Here is a 24,996-nt window from a genome sequence, read left to right as displayed (position 1 = left end):
ATTTGGAAATAAAACAAGACAAATATATATTTCATTGTGATTGTCATAGCGCTATTCACTTAGCAAAAAAGCCATTATATATTTCTAAAACAAGGTATATGGAAGATATATATCATTGGATTCACTGAGTACCAGATGAGGAGGAGCTTTGTAGAACACTGTGTGGTGTGACACAAGGGTGATGAGAAATTATTAGGAAAAGATTAGTGGCTTTAATATTTGGTCTCAGGTGGGAGATTGGAGATTGTTAAGTGTTGGTCCAAATATAGTTAAAAGTGAATGCAAATATAGTTAAGAGTGAACGCAAATATTTAAGTGTAAGTGAGTAGGAGATTGTTAAGTGTTGGTCCAAATATAGTTAAAAGTGAACGCAAATATAGCTAAGAGTGAATGCAAATATTTAAGTGTAAGTGGAAATATTTAAGTGTGACTTCAAATATGGTTGAGTGAAAGTGTAAATATTATTAATTTTACTTCTAGAATGAAATGAAAATTTCCCTTGTAAGTAAAACTGAGAAATCTACTATAAATAAAATTGATTTCATTCATTATTGAGCAATTGAGAGTTAAGCTGAAGAAAAAACTGAGAAATCTTCTATAGATAAAATTGAGTTCATTCAATATTGAGCAATCCAAAATTGAGCTAAAGAAAGAAGGCCCTTATAAGTATTATTGCTAGTAATATGAGAGTTGAGTGCTAGTAATATAAGACTTCAACTCAAAAGAGAAAGTTCCTAGAAAACTTCTCCCTTGTAACTAAAAGGGACAAATCTACTATAAATAAAACTGAGTTCATTCATTATTGAGAAATTGAGAGTTGAGTTGAGGAAAAAACTGAGAAATCTTCTATAGATAAAATTGAGTTCATTCATTAGTAAGCAATATAGAGTTGAGCTGAAGAAAGAAGGCTATTATTGCTATTGCTAGTGATATGAGAGTTGAGTGCTAGTAATATGAGACTTGAACTCAAAAGAGCCAGAGTTGTTGATAGTTGTAGAGTTGCTGATAGTTGTTGATATTTTCTATGTGAATTTTTAATGTTCCCTCCACCCAATGATAATTCTAAATCATTATTTTGTCTTCCATGCACACTATGGTTATTCTAAATCATTATTTATTCTATCTTGTTTTTGAAAAATACTATATTTTTGATACGAAAAGACCAAAAACCCAACATCTTCCTTTCGATGTAGTTATGAGCTCAACATCTTCCTTTCGATGTAGTTATGAGCTCTTACCGAGAGTCAAATTATGTTTGTATTTTCTGAGTGTAAAGATATTTTCACATGTTTGAATTTTCTAACGAAAAGATTTACTTTATTGTGATACTTTTTGATATTCTTATATAGTGTAATTCATCTCTTTTCCTCAAAGCATATATTGCATTCGCTGATTAAATGAGAGGAAGCCTGCTTTGATGGTGGCCATGACATGAAACAAAATGAGTTTTTGCTCGTTCATTCAGTCGTTTATTACATAGAAGGGAACACATCAAGCTATCATATAAGTGGTGGGCATCAAGTGAAATGAGACTAGAGCCTATAGATGTATACAACCATAACCTCCTCCGAAAGGAAACCCACAATTTCATAGCGGCTTAAGTTATCACTCCTTTGATTATTTAGTTACATAGACACATTATCTATATTTTCTGTTCGTCGCGCACTTAAAAGCCGCTGTCCGTCGTGAAATAGCCTGTCCTCCACACACCATTAACACCTGAATTAGATTCATGTGTCGGCAATGTTTCAAGCAAAAATAGATATAAATTACAGCAAACATGGCAGAATAGATGACGGATTTACATGAATAGCAAATAGCATCGTGAATAAATGAAAGAATGTGTTAGTCCACAGTATACTGACAGCAGCTTCCTACACACAAAGCTACAGAAATTAATTACAGTTTGTGTTGATAATGAGTAGTCATGGATATTGATCGATGGAAAGACTTACGAGAACGGCGTTGAACATCGCACCGGCGGGGAGGCTGGCGGACGTTGCAGGTTTCTGGAAGGTAAGCAGCTCTCTCCTCCGCCTCCTCCTCCTCTTCTCTTCCACGCGATTCGCGGCGGCGACGTTGGTTATGTGCAGCCTGAGAATCCATGGAGAGGTCCTCCGTGGTTGAAACATACGATTGAGATTGGTCGAGTACTTGCTGTATGGCTCGGCATCGGCATTGTGGAGACATTCTTTCCAATTCCTCGCAGCATCTCTCCGATGGCTGCTCTCTCCGGCACTCCACGTAGTCCCGGCACTGAGCCATGTTATAGAAATTTTTGTGTCTTACAGCATAGAGCATGAAATGTCAATAATCTGAGGGATCCAAAGTCCCTAAACATGTTGTTCTTACCCTTAGAGGAACAAGGTCAGCAAACCAGAGCACTGCAAACCAGTTCTCCACTGAAAAACACTCAAAAACAGGTCAATTTTGGATCAAAGCAGCTGCTCCAAAGGCTACTTGCGCTGCATAGCAGGTACAACAAAGGCTACCTGCGTTGCATAGCAAGTAGAACAAAGGCTACCTGCGTTGGGCGTACTTGGACATGTGGAGGAATCTTTTTCTCAAAGTACCAGTGCCGAGGAAGCTTCCAGAAAGACACTTGATCATAAGATTCGCCTAATAATGAGTTAAGAGCTTCTAAAACTCCAAGTGGAAGGCAGAAACTCTGAGTGAAGGACTGAAGAACAACTGGAGTCGAAGAGGACAACAAGTCACACATCAAGCTGACTTATCTTCACTCCAAAACTCTATATAAGGATCTCATCCCATGGGATCAGGAGGGCGGAATTCAGTGCAAAGAATCGTTGTTGGTTTACAGTTGAGAGTATTGGGTGATTGCTTGAGGGAGGTGAAGAAGAGATTTCTCTCCGTCGGGAAGGTGATGCTGGATTGGACCTCTCATGGTTGTATCACCGCCTGAACCTTACTTCCATATATTAATAAAGCATTTGAGGTTCTTCTATTCGCATGTGTTTCAATGGTGAATTGTCTTACTTGCGTTTTTTATTTATGCTAATCCTTGAATCATTTATGCATGCATGCTTCTTGTAGTTTCCTTTTCTTGTCTTATTTGCAGGATCTCGTGTAGCTGGGCCCGTGAAAAGACTTGGAGCTGGGAGCAAGCGGCAGACAAAGGAGATTGGATCGACCATTTGCGCAAGACATCGGTAAGTGGATCTCTCCCTTTTATCTCTTGCATGTCATAAAGAAGAAACTTTAGATAGCTTTGCTTTCAGCTGTTGCTAAGGAACTGTCACCCTTAGAGTGGGTTAGGGTAATTCTGAGTTGGATACTTTCCCCCACAACAGACTGGCGACTCCGCTGGGGAGCGTGTCTTGTTGGTAGCTTGTGTTTTTTGCTATTCATTTCTTAAACAAAAGAGTACTGAATCGAACTGCATTCGAGTCCTTCGAATGCAAAGTAGAGGGGCAGCTACTCTAGCCCAGTGCTGGGCATGTTTATGATTTGAAGAGCTGATCCACAAGGACTCTTTTTAGCTCTTTGTGATAGTGTTCATCTTCCTTTAATCATCCTCTAGTGTATACTTGACTGATAGCCTCTGATTTGGCCAAAAACCATTCATTTTTGAGCAAACTGTGAGCCGGAATCTGAGAGAGACGAGAGTTGTCTCATCAGTGCAGCTGCAACAAAGGCTACCTGCACTGCAACGCAGGTCCTGAAGGGGCTACCTGCGCTGCATCTCAGATTGACAGTGCAGCACCTGCGCTGATCCAGTCTTGCCTTGTGCAGCTGGGATTCTCCACTGTCTGTTGCCCAGTGTTCAGTATTGTTTTTGCAGCCTGTTGTCAACCTGTATACCCAGCCGAAACCACTTCTCTTTGCCTTCATTCCGCCTCAGTTGTGTGAAGAAACCGTGATTGTTCTTATTGTATTTCTTGCTGTCATTCACGGTTTCCCATAGCGAAAGTGAACTAGTCTTGCTATGACCTCTTGGATCTAGACCTATGAGAAAGTGTCCTTGTGATTCTAAGAGCTAGTTTATTGTTGTTCATAGCTGCTTGAGCATTTGCATTCGTTATATGGTTCAAATTTCAGTATTTCTTGTGTTGAAACGAGTGAATCTTAAGGTGTTATTTTGATTATTGGACAAAACTTATTTGCTTACGCTTGAAATCGAATTCAAAATTATACAACAGCTTTCTTTTTGTCATACACCAACATTAAGAAAGAAGAAAAGAAATACTTGCATTGTGCATGTGCATTTTGACAGTTTGCATGTCGATCTAGGAAAAGTGCATCAGTGTGTGCTCTATGATCTGTTTGAAAAGATGATGTCTTTCTTTTCCTTCAGTAGTTAAGGTTTTCATAAGTTGAAAGAATTGAAAAAGCTTGCTTATCATTCTTAGACTGCATTTAGGAGTTGTATCATACATCACGTGGTGATCCATAAAGGCAAACTGCTAAGCAAGATCAACCTAAAAAGAACGGAATTTATCTAACAACGCTTTGAAACATAACGAAACATAGTAGAGGTCTAGGTAGAGACGTGAACCGGCGTCGTTAAACATAGTGACTGTCGATCTCTACGAAGGTGGGTGATTCCTCCTGAGGGACGATAGCACTAATACGGACTTGTGCCCCCGCGTACCGTCGCGTATATTGGGGGACCCCTATAGGAACAAAGCCTTTATCCATAGGAAGCCGTGTCGACCGCCCTACTGATCGCGATGCAGTGAACACAACATTCATGAAGATCAACCACTCGTACCGTAAAACGTATTTTGTGGTTTCGCGAAAGGTTTGGCACACCCTTGCCTAGAACTCCAGAGTAGTTTCTTTTGGCCTTTTTCAAACTCTATAACTGAAAAAGTCCATCCGAGCATTTGTCACTTCGGGCTCGTTAATACATCGAAGGAGACTAGAGTCATCTTTAGCTTTTTCTCGACTCTTAAAAAGTGAAAAAGCAAGTTGTGTCTAAAGCATCGTCATATAAAATTCATCTTAAACGAAACATAATTACCCCTGATTCCTACGTTGATCTTAAGGTTGAGAACATGGAACACACCAACAAAGGGATTCCACATGATGGGGCCCCTAGCCCTTTCTCCTCTTGGGGATAAGTTGGTGCGCCCCACATGGCCACATTGTCGCTTCCAGGGCTGACAATTGGCCTGCCAGTTTGGCTATTCTCAACCGCTGTAGTTCAGACCACCACGGTTCCTGAACAGTCGAGTCAACAGTTAGACCAGTCTATAGCTACCCTCCAGCCTTCCACTTCTTATATGCCTTCCTCCAATCCTTCTTCTTCGAAAGGTCAAGCCGCCAAAAGCACGGCTCCCATAGAAAAGAAGAAGGAAAAGAAGAAGAAAGAAAAGAAGCAGAAGGAGCCAAAGGCACCTGGGGGCAAGCAGAAGGTATCTAACGAAAACCCACACACAGCACGGACCGAGCCCAAATCGCCATGTGTCATATGTAGAGGGAACCACCTCCACCGTGATTGTCCCAGTATTCCCCGGATACTAAGGGACTGGTCCCCTCGTTTGCACAGTTCAGAAGCGTCAACCTCTGACAACCAGGTTGAATGCTTACCGTTGACCAGCGAAAGTGAAGGCTCTAGACGACAAAGGGGAATGAGATTCCCCTACGAACTGTGTGAAGGCAATCACACCCTTCGCCGTTGTCCCTTTTTAGACGAAGAAAAGAGAGTTTTGGAAGATCAACCGGTTGCACCGTTGCTACTTCCTCCTGGATACCAAAAACTCGCGCCAAGTCCTTCATTGGTCGAAAATACAGCTGCCCCGCTCATAGGGCCAGCTGAAGTGTCAGTGACTGAAAGTGAACCTACTGAATCCAGACTGGACGAAAGTCCAAAGGTTGAAACGGCAGTTGACCCGGTTCTCCCTTCAGAAGTTTCATCTTCAAATATCGCAGTCACTGAGGATTCATCTTCAGTTGACACCCCCACCGAAGAGAGTAAGGATGACACCGTCCAGGTTCTCTTCATTAACACCGATTCTGATGAACATCAGGGCAATGTGCCCACTCCTTTATCGCAGGAAGGAGCGTCGTCAGGATCATATCCGGCCATATATTCGGTCCCACCACCAAGCAACCTAGTTGTGTCCTTTGATTGGAACCAACTAGGTAGACCTCGGTTACTAGCCAGTATACCATTTAGAATTATAGTCCAAATATACAAAATGGTGATGGCTGGAACTATCATTGATGAAGGGGCATCTGTGAGTATCCTGTCCTCTATTGCTTGGAAAGCACTGGGTTTCCCAGCGCTTTTGCCCGAGACAAGGCGTCTCTCGGGTTTTGACAAAGGAACCAGTCGACCATTAGGGATTCTACCTAATGTGCCTATTACACTGAAAGGGAAGGCTGTCAAGATGAATATGATGGTCGTCCAAGGACCCTTGGATTATAACCTACTCCTTGGACGAGACTACGTATATTGCATGGAAGCAATAGTCTCCTCACTCTTTCGAATAATGTGTTTTCCATACGAAGGAAGAATGGTCAAGCTCGTAGACCAACTTTCATTTCCGGGATCACGCATCGCAAATAGTCACATACCTATCCTGAATGGTCTGTTTGATCAAGAAAGGTCTCTACCTCCGGTTCTTCTTCCTGATGAGCGTGATTAATTCGGGAAAGGAAGGCTGGAACCCAGGGGGCATGCATCCTGGTCTGCTCTGGAGGCAGAAAAAACCTTGGGTGTAAAGTAGAATTTCCGCGGGAGAATATGACTAGTCCGTACCCCGTCCCCCCCTTCTTCTTCGTAAGACAAAAGAGCCAGGAAGAGCTCTCATGCGGAAGAAGGGGCTGTTAGGAATGGGGTTGTTCTGGAAAAAGATTCTTTTGTTAAAGTTAAGTGTGTGGCGGAGCGTCGTCATTCACCTTTGTCTAAATAAGTAGGCTCTACCAAAGAAGGGGATCCGTTTGCGGCAGCAAGTAGTAACCATCTTTGGATTAAAGGCAAGCCTCACCCATTAAAACAAATGTTTTAGAGGATAAGTAGGGGCAGCCTCCAAAGAAAGGGATTCAAAGGCTGCAAAAAATTGTAACCATCTTTGTGTAACCTAATGATAGACATCGCCGAAGAAAGTTTCTGTTTGAAAGAATTAGTAGAATGATCTTTGGGTAACCTGAAAGAGATAAGCCTCACTTGTTGAAAACAAAGGTTTTTGACGGAAAAGTAGGGGCAGCCTTGAAATTAGACTTACACCTGGGGGCATGCAAACCTCTTGGAATGCAAGCGCGGGCGGCTTTTTAGTTTTAGGTTGGACTAACCCCTCTAACCCGTAGGATAGGCCGATACCCAGCTTGCATGAAGAGAGGATATGGAGCAAAGCGTAGGGAGATGAAGCTCCTTAAAAAATAGGAATCTTCCATGAGACCTTACTACTTTATGACTGGTAAAAACGAGCAGTTTTGGCAAAGTTCATGCTCGTTAAAAAATAAACGCAAGATCCGAGCAGTTTTAACGCGGAAATTCATGCTCGTTAAAAAATAAAATAAGCTAGTGAGCAAGCTTCCCCTAGAGTTCAAGCTCATTCAGAAAAAATGAATCGGTAAATAACCATTTGAGACCGTAAATTCATCAGCCATAAAAGCCTTGGTCGTGTTTGTGCACCGTCACCTCCACTTTTCATTTGGCCGATCATTCACATCCACTTGATTGTTTACCTATTTTGAGGAACAGCTGCGAAGAGTGATCTCACCTAGCCATCCTTGTAATACTGCCGTGATTGGAAAATTCCAACCTGTACCTGGAATCTGCTGCTATCCCTGTTAATCACTCGTTCCTCAAAATACGAGTCTTCTTTGAGCTCTTTTCACTGACTCGTAAAAAATGAAAAGTTTGCCGAGTTTTGGCCTTCCAGCTCGTTAAAAGGACCGGAAGAGCTATCCCTCCTCTAGATTTTAATCTTTTTGGACCGGAGGGATTATTGCACAAAAAGATCGAGCGCTTGTCTAGTTCAGCTCGATAAAGATATCGAACATTCATCCCTTCTATATTGTTTTATACTTTTTCGGACTTAAGGGATTAGATGACGAAAAAGGACCCCTGGAGTCTACTTTATGTACACTTTTCAGACTCTCTAAAAATGAAAAGGACCGAGTTGTCTTTGTCGCTGGGCTCGTTAAAAATATTAGATAGCGACAAACTTGTCTTTAGACGAGAACTAGTTTCCCTATCGCTAGGCTCATTAGAAACATAGCTATGGGCTTGCCCGAAGGGCAGGTTATAGAACAAGCATATGTTATCCTCCTCAAGCTTGACAAAAATAAAGAGGTACTGGTCAGAAATGACTAGGGAAAAATTGGGAAGAACCTCAAAGCTTAATGGTAGCAAGTCACTCTTGAACATGACACTTTTGCCTCCGTAAATATCGGGTTGGGTTATTATCATTCACCGGTCCCTTCACCATGGTCTCGCCATACCATCCATACATGGGGTAATGCTACCAATCCATCATATCAGTGTCGTTATATGTTCAAGAGATGTCATTCAGAAAGTGTCAACCGGGTCCCATCCACTACCATACATCATCTTTCATCCTTCCATGACCGCCACCCTGAATCATATTTCACAGATCGTTTTCACCATCATCACTAGCTCCGTTCCGTGTCACTGATGTGGGATTCATTAAGGCCCTCCTTTGACGGATCACTTCTTGTCGACATCAGCTCATTATCCAAGAAGTTGATCTAGGAACACCCCCTCAGTACTTTGAAGCTTGCATGCCTCAATGGCAAGTTTCTAACTCCCAACGATAGGTATACATTAATGACCTTCAACCAGGAGACTTTGCATGGTGTTCGACGTCAGATTCTATATTCACGCCACGTGAATTGTGTTGCAGTACCTTGAGGGTCATCATCATTATCGGTGATTCCTCTCGCGCTTGTTAACAGTTTACATTATTGACTGGTAATCAAGCGATGTCTTTCCATGTTCGACTTCAAGAAATTCTCACATGGATCAACTTGTACTAAAGTGAAGATCGGACAAGTTTGAAGACCCCGGATCTAGTTTCATCCATCCGGGCTGCGATATATGTTCAGGAGATAAAAACATAGACATGTGCAACAGATGAGCATCCTACTAAAAGGATGATAATTAAAAGCAGAGAATTATCAGTCTATTATCAGACGATCGTCTGTTTATGTACAGCAAATGTATTTATAAAGCTGAGCATGGGAAATGCCCGCCTCAGCTAGATCATGAAAAGAAAGTATGAAAAGATAATGTATTGTATTGTATTTTGTTACAGGTCACCTCCCGGCGATTGAATGAACTTCGGATCCTCCTAATAAAGCATTTCACCCGATAAACGACCTCATACTTTAGGGGGCAACTGTTATAGACATTTTTGTGCCTTACAGCATAGAGCATGAAATGTCAATAATCTGAGGGATCCAAAGTCCCTAAACATGTTGTTCTTACCCTTAGAGGAACAAGGTCAGCAAACCACAGCACTGCAAACCAGTTCTCCACTGAAAAACACTCAAAAACAGGTCAATTTTGGATCAAAGCAGCTGCTCCAAAGACTACCTGCGCTGCATAGCAGGTACAACAAAGGCTACCTGCGTTGCATAGAAAGTAGAACAAAGGCTACCTGCGTTGCATAGCAAGTAGAACAAAGGCTACCTGCGTTGGGCATACTTGGACATGTGGAGGAATCTTTTTCTCAAAGTACCAGTGCCCAGGAAGCTTCCAGAAAGACACTTGATCATAAGATTCGCCTAATAATGAGTTAAGAGCTTCTAAAACTCCAAGTGGAAGGCAGAAACTCTGAGTGAAGGACTGAAGAACAACTGGAGTCGAAGAGGACAACAAGTCACACATCAAGCTGACTTATCTTCACTCCAAAACTCTATATAAGGATCTCATCCCATGGGATCAGGAGGGCGGAATTCAGTGCAAAGAATCGCTGTTGGTTTGCAGTTGAGAGTATTGGGTGATTGCTTGAGGGAGGTGAAGAAGAGATTTCTCTCCGTCAAGAAGGTGATGCTGGATTGGACCTCTCATGGTTGTATCACCGCCTGAACCTTACTTCCATATATTAATAAAGCATTTGAGGTTCTTCTATTCGCATGTGTTTCAATGGTGAATTGTCTTACTTGCGTTTTTTATTTATGCTAATCCTTGAATCATTTATGCATGCATGCTTCTTGTAGTTTCCTTTTCTTGTCTTATTTGCAGGATCTCGTGTAGCTGGGCCCACGAAAAGACTTGGAGCTGGGAGCAAGCGGCAAACAAAGGAGATTGGATCGACCATTTGCGCAAGACATCGGTAAGTGGATCTCTCCCTTTTATCTCTTGCATGTCATAAAGAAGAAACTTTAGATAGCTTTGCTTTCAGCTGTTGCTAAGGAACTGTCACCCTTAGAGTGGGTTAGGGTCATTCCGAGTTGGATACTTTCCCCCACAACAAGCAAGTCGTTGTGGATCGCAGGAGCGTTGTTGTTGTTGCAGGCCCTCTCCATACATAATGCCTTCACGTGCATCAACAGTTGGGGTGCCCCACTGAAGAAGGAGCAGAAGGGTTACGCCTAGGCTCGCCCATTTAAGAGCCAGACTCGTAGTGATCGGAGGGGAGAAAACATCCATTTCTTTTCTTCTTTCGTTACCGTGAAAGATTAATAGATATATGGAGCGGGAGTGTGAAGAGGAGCCGGGAAGCGTCTACTTGTCTGAACATAAAAGTAGAGAACAACACGACAGAAGAGTCCAGACGAAACACATGTAGCCCATGCCCCATCTCACACTCCACGTCCCAAAAATCGAACGCCTGCCTCCGCTTCCAATAGCCGCGTCTTTCATTTGGGTTCAGTTGTTTTAAAGAACAGAAGAATCTTCCAGGTGTGTAGAATCCCTGACAGTGCAGGGTAGAGTACCAATGATTATCGCAATTTAGAAAATTTAAACTCGGTCATGACAAACTGCCTTAGTGTGGTGGTGTTGATTTTTCACATTTAAATCAGTGGCTACCACAGGCAAGGTTACCACAACTACCCTCCTACGTCGTGCACTTATTCATGAAATGTTCCATTTTCACATGACGATGGCATGTGGAAAAAATGTTCACTACCTACCGTATGATAGTAGTGCTTGGCTCATTCTAACCATACTGTAAGTGACTACGGACAGGGTGGGTGTGACAGTTTCACAGGGTTGGTGTGACAGTTTCCGAGAGAGGAAGAAGTGTGATCGCTCAAACGAAAGGCCTCAGTTCGTCAAGTAAGCAGAATTGTAAAGTGGCTAGATGGTCTCGTCACTGGAGGTCACATTTAGGAATTTATGAATGGTATCCACAGTAGGGATGGATTACATTCTAGGAATGGTATCACACTCTTGTCTTTCTGGAGTTATAAAACCGAATACAAAGGAGAATATGAAAAACTGTCCACGCAGTAAATTTTCATTAATAGTTAACGCTGTTTTTTGGAAGTGAAATGTATAATTACTATTACAGTGAAAGATGTACATACATTTTATGTTTTGAGATAATTCCTTTTATCTCCATATAGTCATATTAGTTAATAATATTTTCATTAATAGTTAACGTTGTTTTTTGGAAGTGAAATGTATAATTACTATTACAGTGAAAGATGTACATACATTTTATGTTTTGAGATAATTCCTTTTATCTCCATATAGTCATATTAGTTAATAATATTATTAATTAAGAATTCTCAATTCCAACCCAAAAAAAATATTTTGGAATTACACACCACCCCCTTAGAAGGTAACCGAGGATTTTTAAAAAGTTACCACAGGGTCAAGAAGGAATTCTTTTTTGGATGACATTAAATATAATATTCATATCATTATAGCTAAATGTTTGGTTTGCCAAAAAAATAAAGTTGAGACAATTAAGAACGTGGGTCTATTACAACCTTTAGCCATTCCAAGTTCCAAGTGAGCATTGTGGGGAAGTCCCATTGGATTTTTATCACCAGTTTACCCAAGTCCAAAGGAAATAGTATCACTATGTTGGTAGTTGATAATCTTACCAATCATGAACACTTTTATGCAATATCTCATCCTATTAAAGCCACTACAATTTCTACTGCATTTAAGGAAACAATTCAAAAGCTACATTAAAACCCAAAAAATGTTGTAAGTCAAAGAGATTCCATTTTCAATGGAAATTTTTGGATAGAGTAATTTTCTTGTCTTGGTACTCAATTGACTCATAGCTCATATAATCATCGTCAATCTGACAAAAAAACCGAGATAGTGAACAAATGTTTGGAAGGATATCTTCGTTGCTTTGTATCTAATAATCAAACATAATGGGTCAAGTGGTCACCTTTGTCCAAATAGTTGTATAACATTTCCTTCCATATTGTAGAAAAAATGATGCCATTTATGGCACTTTATGGATACTAGCCACGATCCATCACATTACCTTTGAGAGGAAATTCTAAGGTTTAAGCAGTGGAGATCACATTGAGCATCAACAACAGGTTCTCCAACTCTTAAAGGATAACCTCACTATGGCACAAAATCGAGTGAAACAACATGAAAGATCGACATCATAGTGAAAGAATTTTTGATGTAGACGATTGGGTATTTTTACAGCTTAAACCATACAAACAAATATCCCTCAAGCAAGCTAAAAAGGATAATAAATTATCACCCAAGTACTATGGTCCTTACAAGGTGTTGCAAAAGATTGCTACTATGGCATACAAATTGGAGTTGCCTGCATCTTCCTAGGTACACCTAATTTTCCATGTTTCATGCTTAAAGAAGGCTATCAATGAGAAGCTCCCAGTTCAAACCATATTTCTAGAGCTTGACAAAGAAGGAAAAATTATATTTGAGCCTCATGCAGTCATGGAAACAAGAAGCCAACAAATGTGAAATCATTCAATTTCAGAGTATCTCATTAAGTGGAAGAACTTATATGTTGAATATTCTACATGGGAGGATAAGCATTTTATACAAAAGCATCCAATACTACTCAAATGTTGAGGAAAAAACCTTTTTTTGAAGGTGAGGGGCATGTTAGGTCCCTATAATACTAGTGTAGACTCCTTATTTTTATTGTTAATTTATCCCCCTTATTATTATTGTTGTGCCCATGTAGACCCCATATTGGCATTATTGTGCCCCATAGAAGCCCACTATTGCGATTGTTCTGCCGTTACATTATTATTGTTACGTAGGCTTTGATTATATTATGACCCCTTAGACTCCTATATATACCAAGGAGGTCTTTTCATTTGTATCATCCAAGAATTGTTCATTTATGTTATGTAAAGGAGGTTGCCCCATCGAAGAGGCTAATTTTCAAGTCGTTGAGCTATCTTTCTTTTTTTTGTGATCTGATTGCATAACACTCTAGGACATCATGTAGTTACTTCTTGCGAGTTTCCAGCCTAATATGAAGAAGGGGAGCTGGTTATGGTTTTGGAGGAAATTTTGGAGGTAAGGGAGTGGAAGTTAAGTAGTAGGGCTATGAAGGAGTACTTGCTAAAGTGGAAGGATCCAAGAATTATTCATTTATGTGATGTAAAGGAGGTTGCCCCATCGAAGAGGCTAATTTTCAAGTCATTGATCTATCTTTTATTTTTGTTTTGTTTTGCGATCTCATTGCATAACACTCTAGGACATCATGTAGTTACTTCTTTCGAGCTTCCTCCCTAAGATGAAGAAGGGGAGTTGGTTTTAGTTTTGGAGGATATTTTGGAGGTAAGGGAGTGGAAGTTAAGTAGTAGGACTGTGAAGGAGTACTTGCTAAAGTGGAAGGATCCAAGAATTTTACATCTATGTGATGTAAAGGAGGCTACCCCATCGAAGAGGCTATTTTTTAAGTCGTTGATCTATATTTTATTTTGTTTTTTGATGTAGTTGCATAACACTCTGGGACATCATGTAGTTACTTCTTCTGAGCTTCCACCCTTAGATGAAGAAGGGGAGCTGCTTTTGGTTTTGGAGGAAATTCTATAGGTAAGGGAGTGGAAGTTAAGTAGTACGACCGTGAAAGAGTACTTGCTAACGTGGAAGGATTTTCTTGTTGAAGATGCCATTTGGAAAGGTGAACAAATGCTTAGTTGTCCAGAGTTGAAATTGTTTGAGGAGAAGCAATCTTGGGAAAAGAGGACTATAATGTCCTGAACTTCTTAGGAGGCATAAGGGGGAGTTATGCTAGTGTAATAAACTTCTCGTAGAATAAGCCTAGGAAAAATTAACTAACATAACATGATTCACCTAGGAGAAACATTACAAATGCTAAAGTGGTAAAAAGGGTTCATGTACTAGCATAATGAAAAGTCACTTTTAATTTATAAAACGAATTAGATAGTAAAGTGAATTTATAAAAATAAAAAGCTAAAAAGATGGAAAAAGTGACACATAACTTATAAAAATGAGAGATTTAGGAGCCTCCCCTCATTCTAGATTTTGTCATTTGAGAAAAAAGAAATTAGAGATCCCTTGGAAGAGAGTCTGTGGCTTTGAAACCCTAAGATTTCACCATTGTGCTTTATTGGAGAAGAATATTTAAGGAGGAGAATGGAGATAACAATTTTATTAGTTGATTTTATTCTCTAATATTGAAATTTCCATATATCTATTTGCACAAGGAGTTTTAGTTGATTTTATTCTCTAACCTTGAAATTTCCATATATCTATTTGCACGAGGTATTTTCTGAAGATGAAGAGACAAAGATAAATCATATTCTTGTGATCCAAAGTGGGCATCATCTTGTGGGTCAAATTTCCATGTTTGAGATTTATTATGGGTCGATTTTGACTTGACGACGAGATTGAGTTCTTCCCCAAAGTCCTAGTTGACTTTTTTCCTATGTTGCACAAGTTTCTAGTATGTGGGTACTTCTGATACACGGGAATGAGTATCCAGCACGGCTAGAAGTATTGCCCAAATTTACAGGAAACATCAAGTTAGGAGTGACTATAATATAATATATTAAAATTTAATATATATTAAAAATAAAAATCAAATAATTTATTTATTTCCATCCAAAACTTGCCAATCAAATTCCATATTGAAAAGAAACATGTAAAAGATTGAACTTTGAAACATTGCCAAAAGAATGAAAATATTGATCCATCAACAATTTCTCAATCAAACTCCTTCCAAGCAAAGAAACATGCAGAACTCCCAAACCAGAAAAAATATTGTTATTACTAGATTATTAGGTGATTTCATGCAACGCTATATGTTAAGTCATTGGTTCAATTCTTCGCCCTTGATGTAACCTCACCAATATTATATATATTACATCTAATTATAATAAAGATAAGAAAAAATAAAATATATATTAATAGTAATTAAAAAAAATTAAGAGAATAGAGTTTAAATCCAATGTTATTTTAAAAAGAGTTTGTATAATAAAAGTATAAATTTCCAAGTTAGTATATATTTTATACTTAAATAAATATGAGAATTAAATTAAAAATTGTTTTTTAATAACATTTATATTTCATAATTTCATAATTTCAACTATTTTTTTTAATTTAGTATTCCATCTTTTGTCCATTCAGCTTGGGTGATAATGATGGTTTTTCCAGTGGCCAACAATCTTCCTAAACTCTTTTATCCATCTGCCATGCACGTATATGAGTAGAATGAATAGCTTTCCAATGAAAAAGATCAGGATTGGCCATACACCTTTGGATAGAAGGGCTTTCCATAAACATGTTGTGTCTCTTAGTTCCAGACCCATATCCAAATCTAAAACGAGCGGCATACCCTTCCCTTCACACAGTTCCATCAGTTCAAGAAGCACCCAAGTTGGCAATGTCAAATGCACCTACTTTTGCACTTACTCATTACATTGAAGCTCCCAAAACGTCAAAAATCGGTTGCAACGAAGCTCCCAAAAGGTTCCAAAGTACCCGTTGAAGCTCCAAACGACTTTGGAGCATTTTTTATAAGCTCCCAAGCTCCGAGGAGCAGGGGAGCTTCGAGTACTTGCTCTCCAATGCCTGGGAGCGGTACCATGTAACTATGCTTTTTTCATCTATAATTGGCTCGAGTTTCAGTTTCATAATGAGAAGTCAAGTTCCTTATCTTCTAGATAGCTAAGAATCTTTGTGTCTCAATCATACATTTCATCCATTCCAGACTAGGTTTGTTTTGGGTAATATCTATCACTATGAAAGGGTTGAGTTCGACCACCATTGTTGACCGAGTTGGAGCTGTTGAGAGGTGTTAAGCATCATTAATTTATGTGTTTGAATTTCAAGCTGAGAACCTCTTCCAAATAGGCTGTGAGCACTAAAGTATAGGTGGTGCACCTCATTCCCTTATCAGTACGAATGCAAATTTTGGAGGTTGAATATTCTCCTATTCATCTTTGGTTGCAAGTGGAGTGAATATGGGTTTCATTTTAGGTTCCTCTACCAAATTTACAAGCTTTGCAAACCATGATATATTTATATTTAATAAAGTGGTTGAATATTGTCAAATATTTATTTGTACAAATCTACGATGTTTTCAATAGAAGAGAAGTGGCTTTACATGTTGTCATAAATGTGCATCAATGGTGTTTTCATTTCCTGAGTTTTCTTTCATTGTTTACTATTGTTTGGGAGCCTTGTATGGTATATATTTGCTATTATGTGTCTCTATTTGAGGATACATATATTAAAGTACACTTACAATAGTTCATGTCCCAATCATTTGTTAAAATACCAAAGTGAACCAAATCAAATAAACTCAAAAATTTTGTGGTTTTTCAATATATTTCTAAGAGGGTATCTTACAGATTCACCAAAATAAGAATAAAACATGTAGCAGCCTTTGCAAGAAGTCCAACTAGAAAACACACCACCACAATTAGTTCGAAGGTCTATCAAGACTCATAAACCTTCACAAAGGTATCCACCCTCATATTAGATTTTGAACCTTCACAAAGGTATCCATCCTCATATTATATTTTGCTTACTGATGAAGGTGAACATGAATGTTTTAAAAAAACGTATAAACTGGAAACTAGCAAAGAGTGAAAAAAAGAAAACTATTGAGGAAGAAATGGGCTCTCTATTGAAAAAAAAGCTTGGGAATCAGCAACACATCCAAAGGAAGAAACATCTTATAGAACAAATGGGTGTGCATGATTAAACATGAAAGTGAAGGGAATAAAGAAATGTTCAAGGTAAGGATGGTGGTAAAAGGGTTTGCTTAAAAAGAAGGTGTTGATTTTATTGAAATTTAATCTCTTGTTAAGATGTCATGCATAAGAGTTGTTCTTAGTCTTGATGCTAGTTTAGATTTTGAATGTGAAAACTACATGCTAAAACAACCTTTGTTCATGGAGATTTGAAGGCCAAGATTTGAATGGAGCAATGAGATGGATTCAAAGAAACATGTAAAGAGAATTTAGTTTGAAAATTGTAAAAGAACCTTTGTGGGATAAAACAAGTGCCATGCCAATGATATAATAAATTTGATTCATTTATTTTCGAACATAGTTTTAAAATATTAGAGGTTGATCATTATGTTTACGTCAAGAGATATGAAGAAAGGTACATTATATGATTGTTATATGTGGATGACATGTTGAAAGGTACATTATATTATTGTTATATGTGGACGACATGTTAATTGTTGGACATGATAAAAACATGATCAACAAGGTGAAGAAAGATTTGGGCAACAAATTTGCAATAAGATATTAACGTTTAATACAACAAATATTGGGTATGACAATCATACCTGATAAAAAGAACAAAAACTTATGGCAATCACAAGAGAAATATATTGAAAAGTTGTTAGAGAAAACCAACTGGTACATCCCTTGCACCTAACACCAAACTTAGTGTTGATTTATGTCCTTGTGATGATGATGAGAAAGAGGAAATGAGAAGGACTCATTATGCTTCACTAGTTATTTGTATAATTTTGGTAGTGCATTGATGTCTTGAGTGTCAAGATTGTAAAATCTAGTAGCTCTCTCTACAACAGAGGAACAATATATAGCTAGAATAGAAACTTTTAAGAAGATGTTATAGATGCACACTTTCTAGAATATTTGGAAATAAAACAAGACAAATATATATTTCATTGTGATTGTCATAGCGCTATTCACTTAGCAAAAAAGCCATTATATATTTCTAAAACAGAGTATACGAAAGACATATATCATTGGATTCATTGAGTACCAGATGAGGAGGACCTTTGTAGAACACTGTGTGGTGTGACACAAGGGTGATGAGAAATTTTTAGGAAAAGATTAGTGGCTTTAATATTTGGTCTCAGGTGGGAGATTGGAGATTGTTAAGTGTTGCTCCAAACGTAGTTGAAAGTGAATGCAAATATAGTTAAGAGTGAATGAAAATATTTAAGTGTAAGTGAAAACATTTAAGCAGGAGATTGTTAAGTGTTGGTCCAAATATAGTTAAAAGTGAATGCAAATATAGCTAAGAGTGAATGCAAATATTTAAGTGTAAGTGGAAATATTTAAGTGTGACTTCAAATATGGTTGAGTGAAAGTGTAAATATTATTAATTTTACTCCTAGAATGAAACGAAAACTTCTCCCTTGTAAGTAAAACTGAGAAATCTACTATAAATAAAATTGATTTCATTCATTATTGAGCAATTGAGAGTTGAGCTGAAGAAAAAGTTGAAGAAATCTTCAATAGATAAAATTGAGTTCATTCAATATTGAGCAATCCAGAGTTGAGCTAAAGAAAGAAGGCCCTTATAAGTATTATTGCTAGTAATATGAGAGTTGAGTGCTAGTAATATGAGACTTGAACTCAAAAGAGAAAGTTCCTACAAAACTTCTCCCTTGTAACTAAAACTGACAAATCTACTATAAATAAAATTGAGTTCATTCATTATTGAGCAATTGAGAGTTGAGCTGAAGAAAAAACTTAGAAATCTTCTATAGATAAGATTGAGTTCATTCATTATTAAGCAATCCAGAGTCGAGCTGAAGAAAAAAGGCCCTTATAAGTATTATTACAAGTGATATGAGAGTTGAGTGCTAGTAATATGAGACTTGAACTCAAAAGAGAAAGTTCTTGTAATTATTATTGCTAGCAATAAAAAAGTGTTGTTGATAGTTGTTGATATTTTCTATGTGATTTTTTTATGTTCCCTCCAACGTATGATAATTCTAAATCATTATTTTATGTTCCCTGCACACTATGGTCATTCTAAATCATTATTTATTCTATTTTGTTTTTGAAAAAAACTATATTTTTGATACGAAAAGACCAAAAACCCAACATTGTCATTCTAAATCATTATTTATTCTATTTTGTTTTTGAAAAATACTATATTTTTGATACGAAAAGACCAAAAACCCAACATTGTCATTCTAAATCATTATTTATTCTATTTTGTTTTTGAAAAATACTATATTTTTGATACGAAAAGACCAAAAACCCAACATCTTCCTTTCGATGTAGTTATGAGCTCTTACTGAGAGTCAAATTATGTTTGTATTGTCTGAGTGTAAAGATATTTTCACATGTTTGAATTTTCTAACGAAAAGATTTACTTTATTGTTGATACTTTTTGATATTCCTATATAGTCTAATTCATCTCTTTGCCTCCAAGCATATATTGCATTCGCTGATAAAATGAGAGGAAGCCTGCTTTGATGGTGGCCATGACATGAAACAAAATGATTTTTTGCTCGTTCATTCAGTCGTTTATTACATAGAAGGGAACACATCAAGGTATGATATAAGTGGTGGGCATCAAATGAAATGAGACGAGAGCCTATAGATGTATACAACCATAAGCTGAGACGAGAGCCTATAGATGTATACAACCATAAGCTCCTCCGAAAGGAAACCCACAATTTCATAGCGGCTTAAGTGATCACTCCCTTGCTTATTTAGTTACATAGACACATTATCTATATTTTCTGTTCGTCGCGCACTTAAAAGCCGCTGTCCGTCGTGAAATAGCCTGTCCTCCACACACCATTAACACATGAATTAGATATAAATTACAGCGAACATGGCAGACTAGATGATGGATTAACATGAATAACAAATAGCATCGTGAATAAATGAAAGAATGTGATAGTCAGTATACTGACAGCAGCTTCCTACACACAAAGCTACAGAAATTAATTACTGTTTGTGTTGATAATGAGTAGTCATGGATATCGATCGATGGAAAGATTTACGAGAACGGCGTTGAACATCGCACCGGCGGGGAGGCTGGCGGACGTTGCAGGTTTCTGGAAGGTAAGCGGCTCTCTCCTCCGCCTCCTCCTCCTCTTCTCTTCCACGCGATTCGCGGCGGCGACGTTGGTTATGTGCAGCCTCAGAATCCATGGAGAGGTCCTCCGTGGTTGAAATATACGATTGAGATTGGTCGAGTACTTGCTGTATGGCTCGGCACCGGCATTGTGGAGACATTCTTTCCAATTCCTCGCAGCATCTCTCCGATGGCTGCTCTCTCCGGCACTCCATGTAGTCCCGGCACTGAGACAGTCGTTGCGGATCGCAGGAGCGTCGTTGTTGTTGCAGGCCCTCTCCATACATAATGCCTTCACGCGCATCAACAGTTGGGGTGCCCCACTGAAGAAGGAGCAGAAGGGTTACGCCTAGGCTCGCCCATTTAAGAGCCAGTCTCGTAGTGATCGGAGGGGAGAAAACATCCATTTCTTTTCCTCTTTCGTTACCGTGAAAGATTGATAGATATATGGAGCGGGAGTGTGAAGAGGAGGTGCATCCTTATGGTATTTATGGCAGCGTGGGGAAGCGTCTACCTGTATGAACATAAAAGTAGAGAACAACACAACAGGAAGAAAAGGTCGAGAGTCCAGACGAAACACATGTAGCCCATGCCCCATCTCACACTCCACGTCCCAAAAATCGAACGCCTCCCTCCGCTTCCAATAGCCGCGTCTTTCATTTGGGTTTAGTTGTTTTAAAGAACAGAAGAATCTTCCAGGTGTATAGAATCCCTGACAGTGCAGGGTACAGTACCAACGATTATCGGAATTTAGAAAATTTAAACTCGGTCATGACAAACTGCCTTAGCGTGGTGGTGTTGATATTTCACATTTAAATCAGTGGCTACCACGGGCAAGGTTACCACAACTAACCTCCTACGTCGTGCACTTATTGATGAAATGTTCCATTTTCACATGACGATGGCATGTGAAAATGTTCACTACCTACCGTATGATAGTAGCGCTTGGCTCATTCTAACCATACTGTAAGTGACTACGGACAGGGTGGGTGTGACAGTTTCCGAGAGAGGAACAAGATATCATGCTCGCGAGGAAGAAGTGTTATCGCTCAACCGAAAGGCCGAGGTTCGTCAAGTAAGCGGAATTGTAAAGTAAGTGGCTAGATGGTCTCGTCACCGGAGGTCATATGAAAACAAACTTCCACAGCAGGGATGGATTAGATTCTAGGAATGGTATCACACCCTTGTCTTTCTGCAGTTATAAAACCGAATACAAAGGAGAATATGAAAAACTGTCCACGCGATAAATTTTCATTAATAGTTAACGTTGTTGTTTGGAAGTGAAATGTATAATTACTATTACAGTGAAAGATGTACATACATTTTATGTTTTGAAATAATTCCTTTTATCTCCATATAGGCATATTAGTTAATAATTGTTTTTTGAAAGTGAAATGTATAATTACTATTACAGTGAAAGATGTACATACATTTTATTTTTTTGAAATAATTCTTTTTATCTCCATATAGGCATATTAGTTAATAATATTATTAATTAATAAATTGATATATTACACAATACTACATATTTTTTCAGAAAATATCATTAGGAAAACAATATAATTCTCCAAAATTTGTCTTTTTACTTGAATAAAAATTCACAGTGCTTATATGAATTGTTAGGGCTTCAATTCCATAAAAGAGGAAAAACTTGAAATTTTATCACAACATTTGAGCTAAAAATATAATTCATCTTCATGTTTTCACCCAAACCGTAGCATTTACAAGTTTAACAATTAAATATTTCATGAAAACCTAGGGCTGCATCCAGACCTATTGGTGAAGTGAACGAAAATGCAAAGAGTATATGGCACTTTTTTGCACCAAGGTTGATGCCATGTAGTCATCACAAATAACCTGGTCTACAAGTATGCAATAACCTGAACCCATCGCTAAGGAATTTGAAGAAGAGGATTCACTTGACAATGGAAATCTTCCCCAACTGTAACCATGTTTAATGAAGCCTACAAACCTGTAAGTGTGATGAGCCCCAAATTTGGTAACTTGTTGGGCTCATTTGGCCTAATTATCCTTGTTCAATCCTTCATTTTTCATAGCTTATGCATTATTTTTCAGTATGTTTATGTCATTTGTACGAATAAAGGTTGTCACTCTTCCTAGGTGGCTAACACGTGCTCATTTCAAGTTTTTTGACACATGTTGGAGCAAAACCGAGCAATCATGGGCTAGAAGACAGCCAAGCTTGAGGTGAGGATTCGTAGGGGGGTTGTCTATGGCATTTAATAGCCCTTGGGATCTTCACCCCCAACTCCGAGCTCCAAAGGCCACCAAAACCGGATCTAAGAGGCAGCCAAGCAGATTTTGGAAGGGGCTGTCTACTCACAGTTTGGACAGTCAAGTCCCATAGATTTAGGAGGCCGGCTAGGGCCCTCTTGGGTATAAATGTTAAGGCCTCAGCCTTCGTAAGTGACTTTTGGAAACCATTTCATATTTTGCACTACAGTGCTGTTAGCTTTACTTTGTTCTCTTGTAGACATTTTGGCATAACTCTTGACTGTTATAGACATTTTTGTGCCTCACAGCATGGAGCATGAAATGTCAATAATCTGAGGGATCCAAAGTCCCCAAACATGTTGTTCTTACCCTTAGAGGAACAAGGTCAGCAAACCACAGCTCTGCAAATCAGTCTTCCACTGAAAAAACACTCAAAACAGGTCAATTTTGGATCAAAGCAGCTGCTCCAAAGGGTACCTGCGTTGCAAAGCAGGTAGGACAAAGGCTACCTGCGTTGGGCGTAACTGGACATGTGGAGGAATCTTTTTCTCAAAGTGCCAGTGCCCAGGAAGCTTCCAGAAAGGCATGTGATCAAAAGATTCGTCTAATAATGAGTTAAGAGCTTCTAGAACTCCAAGTGGAAGGTAGAAACTCCAAGTGAAGGACTGAAGAACAACTGGAGTTGAAGAGCACAGCAAGTCACACATCAACATGACTTGCCTTCACTCCAAAACTCTATATAAGGATCTCATCCCATGGGATCTGGAGGGCCGGAATTTAGCGCAAAGAATTGTTGTTGGTTTACAGTTGTGAGCATTGGGTGATTGCTTGAGGGAGGTGAAGAAGAGATTTCTCTCCGTCGGGAAGGTGATGCTGGATTGGACCTCGCATGGTTGTATCACCGCCTGAACCTTACTTCCATATATTAATAAAGCATTTGAGGTTCTTCTATTCGCATGTGTTTCAATGATGAATTGTCTTACTTGCGTCTTTGATTTATGCTAATCCTTGAATCATTTATACATGCATGCCTCTTGTAGTTTCCTTTTCTTGTCTTATTTGCAGGATCTCGTGTAGCTGGGCCCGTGACGAGACTTGGAGCTGGGAGCGAGCAGCAAACAAAGGAGATAGGATCGACCATTTGCGCAAGACATCGGTAAGTGGATCTATCCCTTTTATCTCTTGCATGTTATAAAGAAGAAACTTTAGATAGCTTTGCTTTCAGTTGTTGCTAAGGAACTGTCACCCTTAGAGTGGGTTAGGGTCATTCCGAGTTGGATACTTTCCCCCACAACAGACTGGAGACTCCGCTGGGGACCGTGTCTTGTTGGTAGCTTGTGTATTCTTGCTATTCATCTCTTGAACAAAGGGGGTGCCGAATCGAACTGCATGCGAGTCCTTCGAATGCAAAGTAGAGGGCAGCTACTCTAGCCCAGTGCTGGGCATGTTCATGATTTGAAGAGCTGATCCACAAGGACTCTTTTGCTCTTTGTGATAGTGTTTATCTTCCTTAATCATCCTCTAGAGTATACTTGACTGATAGCCTCTGATTTGAGCAAAAACCGTTGATTTTTGAGCAAATTGTGACCCGGAATCTAGGAAGGACGAGAGTTGTCTCGTTCAGTGCAGCTGCAACAAAGGCTACCTGCACTGCAACGCAGGTCCCGAAGGGGCTACCTGCGCTGCATCCCTGTTTGACAGTGCAGTACCTGCGCTGATCCAGTTTTTCCTTGAGAAACTGGGGTTCCCCACTGTCTGTTGCCCAGTTTTCAATATTGTTTTTGCAGCCTGCTGTCAACCTGTATACCCGGCTTAAACCACTTCTCTTTGCCTTCATTCCGCCTCAGTTGTACGTTGAAACCGTGATTGTTCTTATTGTATTTCTTGCTTTCATTCACTGTTTCCCATAGCGAAAGCGAACTAGTCTTGCTATGACCTCTTGGGTCTAGGCCTGTGAGAAAGAGTCGTTACGTTTCTAAGAGCTAGTTTATTGTTGTTCATAGTTGCTTGAGCATTTGCTTTCGTTATATGGTTCGAATTTCATTATTTCTTGTGTTGAAACGAGCGAATCTTAAGGTGTTCTTTTGATTATTGGACAAAACTTATTTGCTTACGCTTGAAATCGAATTCGAAATTATACAACAACTTTCTTTTTGTAATCATCAACATTAAGGAAGAAGAAAAGAAATACTTGCATTGTGCATGTGCATTTTGACAGTTTGCATGTCGATTTAGGGAAAGTGCATTAGTGTGTGCTCCATGATCTGTTTGAAAAGATGATGTCTTTCTTTTCCTTCAGTAGTTAAGGTTTTCATAAGTTGAAAGAATTGAAAAAGCTTGCTTATCATTCTTAGACTGCATTTAGGAGTTGTATATACATCACGTGGTGATCCATAAAGGCAAACTACTAAACAAGATCAACCTAAAAAGAACTGAATTTATCTAACAACGCTTTGAAACATAACGAAACACAATAGAGGTCTAGGTAGAGACGTGAACCGGCGTCGTTAAACATAGTGACTGTCGATCTCTACGAAGGTGGGTGATTCCTCCTGAGGGACGATAGCACTAATACGGACTTG

At 39.0% G+C, this 24,996-nt stretch overlaps 2 protein-coding genes across 2 annotated transcripts; both read right to left on the bottom strand.

Moving 5' to 3' along the window:
* Positions 1-1,457: 1,457 nt before the first annotated feature.
* Positions 1,458-10,642, bottom strand: LOC149155441 (2S seed storage-like protein). The gene is made up of 4 exons (XM_089444427.1): positions 10,398-10,642; positions 2,378-2,402; positions 1,956-2,256; positions 1,458-1,695 (listed from the first exon to the last, which is right to left on the bottom strand). The coding sequence occupies exons 1-4, from the start codon at positions 10,586-10,588 to the stop codon at positions 1,667-1,669; spliced, it is 546 nt and encodes a 181-aa protein (XP_089300553.1). The 5' UTR covers positions 10,589-10,642; the 3' UTR covers positions 1,458-1,666.
* An 8,941-nt stretch (positions 10,643-19,583) lies between these two features.
* On the bottom strand, positions 19,584-20,645 carry LOC149155440 (2S seed storage-like protein). The gene is made up of 3 exons (XM_089440312.1): positions 20,106-20,645; positions 19,727-19,882; positions 19,584-19,690 (listed from the first exon to the last, which is right to left on the bottom strand). The coding sequence occupies exons 1-2, from the start codon at positions 20,584-20,586 to the stop codon at positions 19,854-19,856; spliced, it is 510 nt and encodes a 169-aa protein (XP_089296438.1). The 5' UTR covers positions 20,587-20,645; the 3' UTR covers positions 19,584-19,690; positions 19,727-19,853.
* Positions 20,646-24,996: the final 4,351 nt, after the last annotated feature.

The sequence above is a fragment of the Pinus tabuliformis genome, chromosome 9 (genome assembly GCF_031772625.1).
Source record: "Pinus tabuliformis cultivar Carrire ecotype Pingquan chromosome 9, CPIR1, whole genome shotgun sequence".
Taxonomy (NCBI): domain Eukaryota; kingdom Viridiplantae; phylum Streptophyta; class Pinopsida; order Pinales; family Pinaceae; genus Pinus; species Pinus tabuliformis.
The sequence above is the reverse complement of the archived record's forward strand: the minus strand, read 5'-3'. Positions and strand labels throughout refer to the sequence as shown.